Raw genomic sequence first — 13,277 nt, forward strand, 5'->3', positions numbered from 1 at the left:
ACCAAATACAAAATTATTGCATTTTACTAGTCTTTATTATGGTCTAGCACAGTGGTTTTTCCAGTTTCAGTAGAGTTTCGATCATGACATCCTTTGGCAGCCTTCCAAGGAATTAGGGTGAGATGTAATTATCACTACATCAGGATTTACTACTTATTTCTAATATAATCCTTGGATATAAAACATTCCCAAACCCAAACTATTCCCTACTCAATCATCCACGTAAATATGTACTATGTGACCCCTTCTCTCCATTTCTTACTGCCATGGGCAATGGAAACAAGAGCTCATTCCAGTCATGATGGACCTTATCGATTCTGAAATCATCTGGCACAAGTTCTCACCACAGTTTTTACAGTATAAGCAATAAGCCACAATGCAGAGGGCCAGAATTTGACTTCTAGAGGGAAAACCAAAGGCAGATGCCAACTGTATACTTTCACGTTCTCTCTGCAGCCCCTCCAAACATTAACACAAATTGGGTCACTACCTTTGTCTACTGACTTTACAATCAAAAGAAAGATAATATTCAAAACAACCATGAGCTGTAGAATCTGACACTCGGTGATGTAACAGTTGAAATCCTACACATCATGAATCAGACAGTGTGAACGAACCTAATGAGAGCCTTTTCTCCAAAGTAATCTCCTTTGTGTAGATTTTTAATCACTTGAGGCTGTGAATGGTCTGCAGTACTCTGGGTAACTATCACCTGCAAAGTACAAGAACAAAAATTTAGTAAGGTAAAGTTTCGAAGTATTCCATGATTTTCTTCCTTTTCTGTGTATTTCAGAAATGTCTTAAACTCAGTAATGCTGCAGAAAGAGTTAAAGATATATGTAGTTACCCCTTCCTCTCAAAAATTAAACCCAAACATTCCCTGACACCTCCCTGATTTTTGCTGAGAAGAAGGAATATATTCATTATTGGCAACCCCTCAACATTTTCTCCTCATACCTTTTGAAATAGAGCAGAATAAGTCACATTTTAATGAAAGACTAAGAAATGCTTCAGTTCCCACAGTGGGCAGATGTCATATGAGCTTCTTGTCTTCTCAGCTAAATAGACAGCACTCCAGAAGCATTAAATAACATTTATCCTCATGAAACTCTGCTTCCACAATAGCACATTCTGCTGATGCCTGTGTTAGCAAAAACCAAACTAGAATATCTACAGACACAGAGATGTATTGGAAATCCTCCTGGAAGTCTACTGAGTAAAATTCTCCTGATTTAATTCTTTAGGGTCCCATGTCAGCCTCCAAGGTACCAGCTGAGGGATAAAGGCTGCTGCCTTGCTCCTCTGGAACTAACAAATGAAAGGATTCTGAGACACCTCAAAGGCCATTCTCCATTAAGCCTGGGACACCATTACTTCTTAGACTTCTCACAAGTCTATGTTTTGCCCATTAGATATTGCACCATCCAGGAGAAGATGTAGGGTCAAATCTCATTTACAAAAAAATTGACTCTACATCTCTGCTGCAGAGTCAAGAGGCCTCAGGACACAATTTAATTACATTGTAATTAGCACAGTATAACATGGGTTCATTGTGAATGGAAAATTAGGCTCCCTGAACCTCTGAAACGCTGCTCCAGGCTTTTATCACGGTATTGTGAACTAAAAAGCACGTGCAAAAACCCTCTGCACCACTTTTACTGAACACCACACCCCTCAAGGCAGCTTTTGAGATGGAAGTGTTTGTACATGTTACTCTGTAAGTGAGGTTTATTATGCCTTACCCTTCCTTTTGCTATTATAAAGAAGGTGTTTCCTTCTTCTCCTTCCCGAATAACGTAATCTCCCTTCACATAGTACTCCTGTTGGGGGGCAAGTGAGAGACCATATTGTCCAGTAAATCCTTGAAAGGTTACTATGCAGTGTTCTTAGCACATGTGGATGTTCCATTGATGTTTAACTTGCTATTTATGTTTAACCTTCATGCCTCCATGCAAAAAGAATAAAGAGTTACCACTGCCCTTGGGAAAAAAATATCCCAGCTATGATTATATATCAAGCCCTTACCTTCAAAGGTTCCTGGCAAATGCAGCCCTAAGGCACACAGATATTTGGCTGGATTCATGTGCTGGGGACCTAATGCCTTCTTCCCTTACATTTTGCAGTGTATGTGGTCCAAGGAATATGAAAGTATTACATATCCACATCACAAACAGGTAATTTGATTACCAAAAGAGTCCTGGAGAACAACTTTGTACTTAATCTTAATAAAGGATAGATTATAAATCCTCTTATCTACTTGCTTGACTCATTTGATGCCAAAAATATAATTTACTTCTATGTCACTAAATGTTATTACTTCCTGCAAACCTGAAATTCAACTCTGATTACTCCAAAACCACTCTCATATTAAAAAAGCTTGGTTGTTTTTTATTTTTGCTGATTTATTTTTCTTTGTTATTTTGAAAGCTTACTGAATACTATTTAGAAAAACTTAACAACATCTTACCACTTCCAGACAGTCCATGATCTTGGTTAATTTATCTTCAGGTAAGTTTTTCAGCAGGGACACACTTCCGGAAAACAGAAATACAAAACAACAACAAAAAAAAGCCCCACAAAGTAGTTATCATTAACACCTTTTTTATGATCTCTTCTCATCTGTACAATTTTTACAGTCACATTTTATAAGTAGTTAAACTGGTGGTGAACACAATATACAACTAAATCTTAAGGTTCAGGCATTCTCATCTTGGTTTTGAGATAAACAAAACTTGCACAACTTAGAAATGTGGCAAACATTGGTCAGTTTTTAAATCAACTTTGTATTTCAGGAGGGGAAGGACTTCAGTGGGCATGTGGATTGATTTCAAAAGAATCCAGCAATTACAAACCCAAGACATTATAGCAATTCAAGAATATATTTTCAAGTGCACTGCAGAGACTGCAAAATCAGACAAAGCTAATAATTTCAGTACTCTTTGGACAACTATTGAAAGAGAAGACAATTACAGTGATAACACGGTGAACTTGCTGGTAAGAATAAAAAAAACCTCCCACCTTGATCACTTGGACTTGTAAAAGTTAGAAAATTATATAAATTTCTATCTATTTAGGCTCAGCAAAGAAGTGTGTATAGAAATCAAAGGTGGAAAGGGATGTGAAAATACACAAGACATTCTATGCATGGCCAGGCTTGGTATCTTGATTTAAAGGCATAACAGAATGATCATTCTCTGTTAAAAAGAAAATATTACATCAGCTAATTATGGTTTGGAACCTCTAACTTCACCATCTTCCTAAGGAGAAGTGTGACACCACTCTCAGTGTTCCCTGCAGGAGAGAATTATTCTGCTCTGCAGATATCCTTGTAATTTATGTTGGAATTAGTTCATAAGTTGAGAGACATGCAGATCTTGTATTCAAGTCTCCAAAGGATAAGGAATATTCCTCCATCTACTCCAGCAGCTAACTAACTATTCGTTGGAATATTTACTTAACTTTATTTATTACATTGTTTCAAATTCTAAACTGGTAACTTTCCTATACAGTTACTCTATTACTTAAATGCATTCAAGCACCTATTGAAGTTCCCTAGTGTAATGCAGGAGAAAAACAGTGAAAATGGGAAAAACTTACGAATCTTTAAAGAAAAAAAACCCCAAACATTCAAGCTTTTGAGGCCATATTTGCATGAAGAGCACCTTTTTCTCTCTGTTTACAGCACAGGCACAGTATTGTTGTGCACCTTAGTAAGTAGCACAAAGCAGTATTAGAGATAGAAATTGATCATATTTACCTTCTAAGGAAGTTTCTGTATTGCTCTTGTCTGGTCTGTGCAGTTACTCTCATGATATTTTGAAACACTTCTCTGTCCAATGCCCATGTTTTAACGTTAGTGATTGCTTCAAGAAAACAAAAAAGAAGAACAAAATCAGCAATGTTTTCAAATTATTTGATGGATGATATTACAGCATCAGGCCATGGTACAAGACAGACTAGCTATTTTACAAGGCCCAAGGCCAAATTTTAAAATATCCAGCACCTATTGTAATCAGACTTTTAAAAGAATTCAATTCCCACTTAAATAAAGCTCACTAAAGTAAGGAATAGATTTCCAAATGGTTCCTTCGTGGAGCATGTTCCAGAGGATGAACAGCCTTGAAAATGATAGGGCTGAACACTTGGGAAGATCTACCCTAATCACAGCCAGTCATTGTACTCAAAAGCTGCAAACTGCAAAGAAGCTGATTTGAAAGAAACAAGAACGTGGTTGGTTTTCCAAAACCTATGATGTTAAATGCTGTGGCTTGGATCTAACTCTAATTCAGATTATATGCAAATGTTTGTGAGATATGCATGAAGATAGAAATAACAGAGGTCAAGAAATACATTTAATTTCATTTAATCCTGTGCTTCACAGGTTTTTCTTCAATGTATCCATTTTATAAGGCAAAAAACATTATTTTTTTTTAAAGATAATAAAATTATTAATACAGTAAGCAGGCACAGGATTCAGCATCAAAGATGGAAACCACTAAGCAGCCTTTGAGTGCAATCATTGACAGAACAGAACATGTTGCACTTCTAATTTTTTTTAAGCAAAAGGTGATTCTATTAAATTTAATCTCTTCTTTTAATGCTACACCCTATCCAGCAGTTTTCCTTCTGCCCTAAGAAAGAACAAAACTGTGTTTCCTGCGAGATAAAATTTACAGAAAAATTTAGGGAAATTGATTTCCTCCATTTATCATCAACATAGAATCATTTTTACAGGGAAGAAAAGTGCCAGGTTTAAAATGATGCACAGTCATTCATCCTTGTACACAATATACACATATGCACTGCCATTTACCAAAATAGATAAAAAAATATTTTTGGATGCTGGATGGGAGAACAAAGGTGTCACTTTGGTTTTATTTTTCTCCTAGATGACATCTTTCAGTTTACTTTGCACGAAGAAAACACTGCAAGTATCCAGCCTATTGCAAATGTATTTCCTGTACTTAACTAAATGAAGCAGTTATAGAGTTAAAAAAACACCTGAAATCTCAAAGATGAGATAAAAAAAAAGAGAGAAATTCAGAACCATAGGGGTAAATCACACTGCCAATTTCAAATACAGCTACTGCCTGTGAAGATGCTGCTGAGTAGCAGCAGCCACTGAAATGCTGTTTGGATAAAATCCTTCACTTGTGAGTTTTCAAAGACTGCAGGAAAAGGGTGTCAGGAGATCCAGCATCAAGAAAGGGTTTTCACATGTTTGTTTACTATTCATGCTCAGTTATGGCATTGTACTGCTCTTCCTCCACAACAAGGATCACAGGAAAGCTATTGGGGAGGGGTAGATTTCTGCAGTGATTTCAAGTATTCAAATACCTTTTCTTGTCCATAATTGGACAAATCTTGTCCTACCTCAAAACCAATTAATGCTAACAAAGGTCTAAAGCAGCTTGACATCTTATTATGCAGAAACACTACTTTATAATGCTAATACTATACAGCAGGCAAAAAAGAAAAATAGGGAACATATTCAATTAGAACAGCATGCTAGTAAGAAAAATAATCACATTACTGATGCTGTTCTGTTTATCAGGCAGCAACAAAAACAGATTACATGTAATAACTTCCATCTGCACAGCCAGCAATGATTAAGTGCCTAAACTGGGTGCAGGAAGAAAGACCAAAAGCTTTTACAGCAGACAACTTCTTGTTTTATTCCATTTGCTCCTTTCTAAGTCAACATGAACTCTTCATACTTACTGGCAGCACAAAGTCCCTGCAGATTTTGACAAGAACAGAAATTAGTCTTTAAACACAAGTAATATTTATGGAACGGTGGAGAGTGGAAAAATTGTGAACTTAACCATATTTAGTCACTTACTTGTTTGTCACAGAGCAATTATGGCATGTTGGAAAGGGAATCAGAGTATTCAATGGATGAACACCCTGTCTTATACAGGAAGAGAGATATTTGTATCAGAGCAACACTTAACAACTCCATCCTGGTCAGTCACCAAACCGCCAGCTGCAAATGGATCTAGGCAAGACTCAGCAACAGAATGATGACACTAAAACAAATACAAAAGCAACTAATTCCTGCATAATTTATTTCCTCTTGAATTAGACTGTATCTGCTCTACTAAAAACACCATGGTTCTAATACGCCTTCAAACTCTGTAATTTCATCCTCAGGGTTGCATTTGACACAAGAACATAAGAACCAAAGACCATCACCTCTGCTAAAGCATCCAAAAATTAAAGCACAATCCTCCCCTAGTACTTAGTATGCTACAGATCAGGCTAACCAGCACAATTTGGAGGTGCCTAATTGTTTATCAAGGGTTATGCCAGGGATGGAATTATATTCACAGCATTGTATTATTTGAGTTCCCAAGCAGAAGTAACTTATGGAAGGAATATGTGAGTTTACTGTAGATAACTAAGACACGAAAATATCTATTAAATGAAAACTTCAAGGAAACTCTGGATATAATAGGGATCTCACAAAAAATACATAGTTTTCATTTTGAGTGATGTTGTTGTAAATAACCTCAGGTACCTTTCACAGAAGCTGTCCGTGTGCAGTTGTATAAAATGGCCAGTTCACCAAATGCTGTCCACACAGGTATTGAGGAGAGTAGTTTATTCTGCTGAAAGACTTCCAGACTTCCCTCTGTCAAAAATCATCAGGATAATAGGTATTAAACCTGTGCTCAGCTGCACAGAGTGAATGGAAAACAAATCAATATATTCCTGACTTTGCTGCTCCCTGGAACACAGGAATGGGAGCAATGATGCAAAAAGTGCTTTGAAACACAGGTACAAACCAGTAAAGACTTATTTTTTAAGGTGTTCTGCTAACTTAAAGATGTGCTCTGGAAGGGAGGGTCATTCTAAATCCTGATGGGATAAACCTTTGCTACAACAAGCCACTCACTAGTGGTTCAGGTGCTCTAGTGTGGTGTAAAGAGAAAAGTCTTAAAATAATGATCACAGGAGAAATTACTCATGGTTTGTCTCTTCATACACGGGCATGAGTATATATGTGCAGAATGCAAAGGAGAGGGCAGAAAAATTAAAACCACATTAAACCTTCCTTCAAGAAGTGGCTCTTGAGCCTCACCAGCAAAAGGCAAAGAAAGTCTGAACTTCTTCACAGGTTATGGCTCCAGAAAACCTTCCCTTAAACATGCTATGAAAGTTGTGCCCTTTTCTCTCCAAGGCACACACCATTTCCTCAAGAAAGGCCTAATGTGCCAGCAAAAGTTCCAGGTGCACATTTCCTTTCTCATATTTCATCTGTTTTCAAAATTTTATCATTTTATCTCACAAGAATAGGACCACCCCATCACAAATCCAGCCTCCTCTTTTCTCCTGTAACATTTATGTTTTCCTAGCACAGTTACCATCATTTTTTTCCAACTAACCCATCCATATGAAGCCAGAAAATGAGCTTTCCAACATATACCAGTTTGCTCCTGCTTACGTATTCCTACCTCAACAGAACATACTCCTTACAGTATGAGCTCCAATGCATGAGTGTCTCTGGGCCTCTTAGTGACCCAAAATTAATGAAATATGCAAATTAATCACAAATACAGGTTTGGGGGTTTTTTTTTTTGTTTTTGTTTTGTTTTTTTAATGATGAAATAACTTATTGCTGATAGGAGCAAATTCCAGGTGTTAAACTTGGGGTCCACTATAGCTGATCAGCAATTTGAGGCACAGTAGCAGTCAGCACAAATGACTGCAGACTTGTTGGCATTATTTTAGGAAAGTCTTTTATCCTAAAGCTTTTTGTTTGCTTTGTTGTTTTGTTGTTTTTTTTTTGTTTTTTTTCAGAAAAAATCGAGCAGGTCTTTTCTTTTGTAAAAAAAGACAACCTCTCAGCTTTGAGAACAGTAAATGCAGACCTCATGTTTCAATTTCCCAAACACAGAAAACTGGTATCTTATAAATGTTGAAAAGTAAGTTTATTTCAGGATTGGCTTCACCATTGAGCAGTTCTCAGTATTTTAAATAATACCTGTTCTTCCTCTGGAGAGGAAAGGGTTGGCTACACCTACAACAGAAAGAAATTCCTGGCCTCTGGGCCTTCAGAAATGAAAAAGGTCATGAGAAAACACTAAATCAAGAGTCATGTTTCCAAGGTGCTTTTTATTGCTCTCACTCTGTTTCATAAAAGTCACAGGTAAAACTTGCATTGCCCTCCGCAGAGACAAATTATTTAGGAGCACAAACACCCTCACTGCGAATTCCTGCAAAACCTTCTAAACCCCTTTCGTGTTTCTTGCACTTGTGTGTTGTACCAGTAAGCAATATTCACCTTTGAGCACAAAAATGTGGTTGCCTGGTTCTCCCTGTCTGATGACGTAGCTGCCTTGCTGGAACGTCCTCTCATACATACATTCCACCATGTCTCGTGTCTGGTGAGGCTCCAGTCTCTTCAAGAACTGGTTTTTATTCAGGGCATCTGTGATAAGCTTCTTCTCACTGGTTGCAAACAAAAACCCACAAAATTTAAAATACCCAGTATGGCTGGGGTACGTTATTCACCAAACATTCATGCCTCCCAAGAGGATTCCTCTCATTGCTAACACACTGCTCTGACTGCCTTGTCCAGACCTTGTGCGATGGTAGCGTGGTTAGTGTTCCTGATGTTGACAAAGGCAAAACCCTGGCAAGATTTCTGAGGCATTTAAGGCCTCTTCTTGTTTGTATTCATAAAGCAATGCAAGGTTGTCATCAAAACTAGGTTATGTGGGAAAAATCTCCTGAGGACAATCCAGGAATGAACAAACCTAAGGCACCTAAATACATTTACATTGATACTAGCCATGTAATGACTGAAAATAAGTGAAGGCAATGAGATGAAGCAGGAAAATAAAACCAAGTAGCTATGGTGAGGACTGTGTTTAGAAATAGGGATCATAACTTAGCTTCTGCTGAAAGCAATAGGGTTATTGGAATATAAGCTCTAACTTAGTTTTCAGCTAAAACCAACCTTGCTAATTTGATTCACCCTGGCCTGCATCATGTACACAATTCTGCAATAAAATACAGTAATTGCATATAACCCAATAGGTAAAATGAGCACAAAGGCTTCCTATAGAATAGGAGACTATGCTTCTAAAACTTTCATTAAAACCATTCATGCTGAGATACTCCAAACAAAAGTATGGCACTCAAAACCCTGCCATATGAATAGCATAAAATTATGCCATTTGTTTTACAATTATTTCTAAAAGGGACCGGTGACACTCTGGACTCAATGCAGATTCAAGAGCACAGCATGGAGCTTCCCCTCCTTCTGAGAGAGCTCCTTTCAGAGCTGTGTAGCAACACTGTGGAGTTACCTTGTGCAGAAGTCGGGCTGCATTAAGTCCTTTCTATGTAAAGGAGAGGCAGCTACTGACACCAGCAACTCCAAACACCCCTATGGACACTGTCAGGATAAAGGATCAGTATTTACTAATTACAGTGGACAGAATTGTGTAGACAGTGAAGGTTATGCTTTGTTCTTACATGTCTGAACTCTCTGAACTTGACCTACTACAGTATTTAGAGTCCAGATAAGGAAACCAAATGTTTGGACCTTTCAGCATTTGGCTGTCTCAACAACAAGGTGATGGTGTTTTAGTGCATGTGTATCACAGGCTTATCTAACTCAGAGGCATAGCAATGCACAGCAGCACAGCTTTGTGGTGATTTTTTTGGCATATGTCTGCTTCCAAAGTATTTGGAAGATCAAATAATACTTTGGCCACTACAACATCAAAAAATGATGTGCATTACGTTTGGATTGCTTAAGCTGCAATACTTGCTTTGGTTCTGCCTGCTGCACTTTGCTAATCCACTGGCTCTTCTCCTGGTTTTACTCCTCACTGCTGTTGCAATTCTGTCTCTGAAAGCACCCTAGAAAACCATGTGGTGGACTGCAGCACAAGGATCGTGCCAAGGAGAAGACAGGTTACAAACAGAACGCTCCTAAAACAATGATTTAAGCTACCCAGGTACTTGTGATAAAATATTAATGCAGTTCCCCTTACTCTGGAAAAACACTGCTAGCTGAAGTTCTCAGCTCTTTATGGTGACTCAGGCAGCCTTTCTGATTCATGAGGCACCCTCTAAGGTGCAGTGCTGGACATGATGGATGAGAAAACAAGTCTCATAACTCTCAGGTCTACTATGGTACAGACTCAGATATGCCATGAATAATAAAGCTCCCCACAAATCTGAGGCACTTAAGTGACTGGCTGAAGTCCAGGTAGAGTCTGGCTACCACCACAGACTCTCAGGTTATGTCTACACTGCAAGGTAAAAGAGGGTCTAAGTTAAGCTTAAGGATACCAGTCTGATACCTCTGTCTGCAAGGTCAGCTGTGGCCACAGATATTTCTGGGTCTGTCAGAGTCTAGAAAGTGTAATTGGATTCAAAGAGGAACGAGGAAAATTCAGTTCCTGCACCATGACCCTCAGAAGCTGGAGGGCAGGAGGAAGGTGGCAATAAAGCTAAATCCCAAAAAATCGGTAAGATTCTCATCTAAAATACAGAGGCTACCCACCACTCTTCATCTGAAACCTGTGGGACACAGATGATCCTTGGTTAAAGTTACACACAAACTCAACCAGCGTCTATCACAGCTGCAAAGCCTAAATGAAAAAGATGAATACTTTAATCCTGATTTATCATGAGGAGAGGATATAATTGTGATAAAAGTAATAACCTTGTAACACAAGCATAGAAGCCCTCTGAAATGAGCTCACCTGGAATCCTTTCGGACTGTTGCTTTTTCAAGGGAAAACATAGTTTGCCTGCTCGAATCACACAGTCGTGTTGTTGGCTCTGCAGATACACCTTCCTTGGCTCCTCTCCTCCTATCAGCAGAAACTTTAAATGGAGAAGGCTGAAGAAAGTGCTCTCCTTGAGTCCTAACAACATCCTGCAGCTTGTTCAACTGTATGCACTTGCTCTGAAGCTCCTTGGTGAGTTCTGCTATGACCTTCGTCTGCATAGCCAGCTGTGACTGAAGCTCAGCAACATGGCTTTGACTCTCTTGCAACTGCTGATCTTTTCTCTTCAGCTCCTTTTCCAGTTCAAGTACCTTGCTGCAGAGGACATCAGCTTGCCCATTGATCACATTGATGCCTAGGCATGGGTCCATCAGAAACTTGTGGCTGGCAGCCCAGCCAATAGCAAGGTTTGCCACATGCCTATTTGGCTGCCTCAGGTGCTTGGGTTTCACTAATCCATTCCCCATTTTGTCCAGAGACCTAGGTGAGAAAGTAAATTTGCAGTTTTATTTCATTCCCGAAGAAAAAATAAAATCATAGAATGGTGAGCAGTGAATTTAGTAACTAGCTGGCAGCTGAATTTGCTGTATGCAACCATAGTAAACACAGCTGATTGCTTTCATCCTCTCCAGTCCTGCAAGTCAGCAGAGTAAAGGGCAAAGAGAAGAGGTAGGGAATGGTGGTAGAAACAAAGCAAAAGATCTCATGGCTACTACTCAATTTTTGTGAGTTTGAGAGATGTGTAAGCTGCTATCAGCCTAACAAAGACAAAACAAACAGCAGGAAGGAGAAAAGCTTGTGCTTGACTGTTGAAGCAAGAAAACTGTTAGAAGCAAAAAATAAAAGTTGGATCACTTCCTCACTGAGGAATAATTATTGTGCACACAGACTAATTTAACCAGTGGGTACATACCTGCCTGGCATAAAGGATATGTGATTAGTAAGCATATGTGTTAACACACAGGCAGCTGGCATCATTTCTGCAGCTCACTTACCCATCTAAAATTGGCTCATATTTTTTAGCGTAACAGGTGCTACTACTGTCAAGGAACAATTATCTTTTTATGGGGCATTACCCCCTTCCATTGGCTACTCATGAAAAGTGACCAGGAAAAAAAAATGTTCTGTGCTCCTGTCAGAGCACCTATGCCTCAAAAAAGCACTTGTTGCAACCAACAGCCTTCAGTAGATTTGCAGTGACCCACCTTCTTCCTTGGACACAATCTTTGGCATATTTCATTGGATCATTTTAAGAGGAACAAGGAATCATGCTGCTGTTGTGGTCAGGCATCAGCAGGCCCGAAGTAGCTGTTTGTCTGCCCCATGGATGAAGGAGACCTTTTTCAGGCTGAATCCCAAGTGATGTGGATTAAGATAATCTCTTTTACTGTTTTATTGAAACTGGATAAGGACATGTCCTTGACAAGGTATGTTGATGAAATGACAAGTTGGGAAGCTTCAGCAATTTGCTTTTACTTGTTAGTATAATCATACTTTTAACAGATGCACGGTTCTGTTCTAGTTTACAGCCTTCAGTGGGTCAGAACTGAAATAGTTGACAGGGTACCTCACATTCCAAATCTAGTTTTCTTTAAAATAGTCTTTCTTCTCAGCTCTGTCTTGCTTATTGTGACTTTAAATAATATTTTTCATTTGTGCCAGTTTCACAGATGCATTTTGACAGCTGGTGCTTCAGCCTGTTAACAGGGTAGTATGTCAGAAATGAAGGCAAATCTGTACTGCACAGAAGGATTTAAACAAATTGCACACAAGGGTACCGAACCAAATAACTCTGAAGAGGGACCTGTGTGTCACTGCACATGGCTTAACCAAAAATCTTACCTCAGCATGCAACTGTATTTAAAAACGACCCCAAACAACAACCAACATAAACTAAAAGTTACAATATAGAGAGGAAATTATGGGAAACACATCATAGCACTGTAACAGTCTCTGCTACGATATGCAGTGGCAGTCACTGCATTTCAAATAAAAGATATCCAACACACTTTGAAATTATATAGGGCAGAGTGACTGCCCCAGGGCACAGAAAAACCTACTGTTTGGATTGTATCCAGAAACAGAGCAGGTTTACTGTGTGATGACTGGAGTTCATAATCTATCAAACACACTAGAGTGTTAGAAGCTTCTGTCTTCCCATTGTATATGCACAGTCAGTTGTCAGTGGACAATGGAACAAGCAGTCGGATCTGACAGATCCCTCTTTCCACATGGTGCCCTTTACTGGCCACTTGTGTAGGAAACTCATGTATGTGGCAGGAATCAATAAAAGACTGGCAGGTGATTTTGGTAATTCAACATTGCAGTAGTCAATTCCAGCAGGAAACTTAAAGCCTTGCTCCTCCGAGGTTTGACCAGCTTTACCCACAGCTCAGGAGACAAAAGGCAAACCAGTGCATTGCACCGTGTTTGCTACAGGGCACCTCACACGCTCCTTCGAGGTCGCTGGACAGAGGGGGCCAGGGACCGGATAGACCCAAAACCTGCCCGGGAGCGACGGAG

At 39.1% G+C, this 13,277-nt stretch overlaps 1 protein-coding gene across 5 annotated transcripts in view; it reads right to left on the minus strand.

Annotated features, from left to right (window-relative positions):
- PRKG2 (protein kinase, cGMP-dependent, type II) overlaps positions 1-11,257 on the minus strand; it is a 21,882-nt gene extending 10,625 nt beyond the window's left edge. For 4 of the 5 annotated variants that reach the window (XM_017744257.1, XM_017744260.1, XM_017744259.1 and 1 more), the window contains exons 1-7: positions 10,728-11,257; positions 8,288-8,454; positions 6,521-6,634; positions 3,758-3,863; positions 2,468-2,531; positions 1,743-1,820; positions 618-712 (exon numbers count right to left, since the gene is read on the minus strand). In XM_017744257.1, coding sequence (XP_017599746.1) covers positions 618-712; positions 1,743-1,820; positions 2,468-2,531; positions 3,758-3,863; positions 6,521-6,634; positions 8,288-8,454; positions 10,728-11,221 — 1,118 coding nt within the window. In that variant the 5' untranslated portion in view covers positions 11,222-11,257. The remainder of the gene's footprint in view (positions 1-617; positions 713-1,742; positions 1,821-2,467; positions 2,532-3,757; positions 3,864-6,520; positions 6,635-8,287; positions 8,455-10,727) is intronic. The other variant, XM_017744258.1, reaches the window with a different exon arrangement.
- Between the last annotated feature and the right edge of the window lie 2,020 nt (positions 11,258-13,277).

Source organism: Corvus brachyrhynchos, unplaced genomic scaffold (assembly GCF_000691975.1).
Source record: "Corvus brachyrhynchos isolate BGI_N302 unplaced genomic scaffold, ASM69197v1 scaffold229, whole genome shotgun sequence".
Lineage (NCBI taxonomy): Eukaryota > Metazoa > Chordata > Aves > Passeriformes > Corvidae > Corvus > Corvus brachyrhynchos.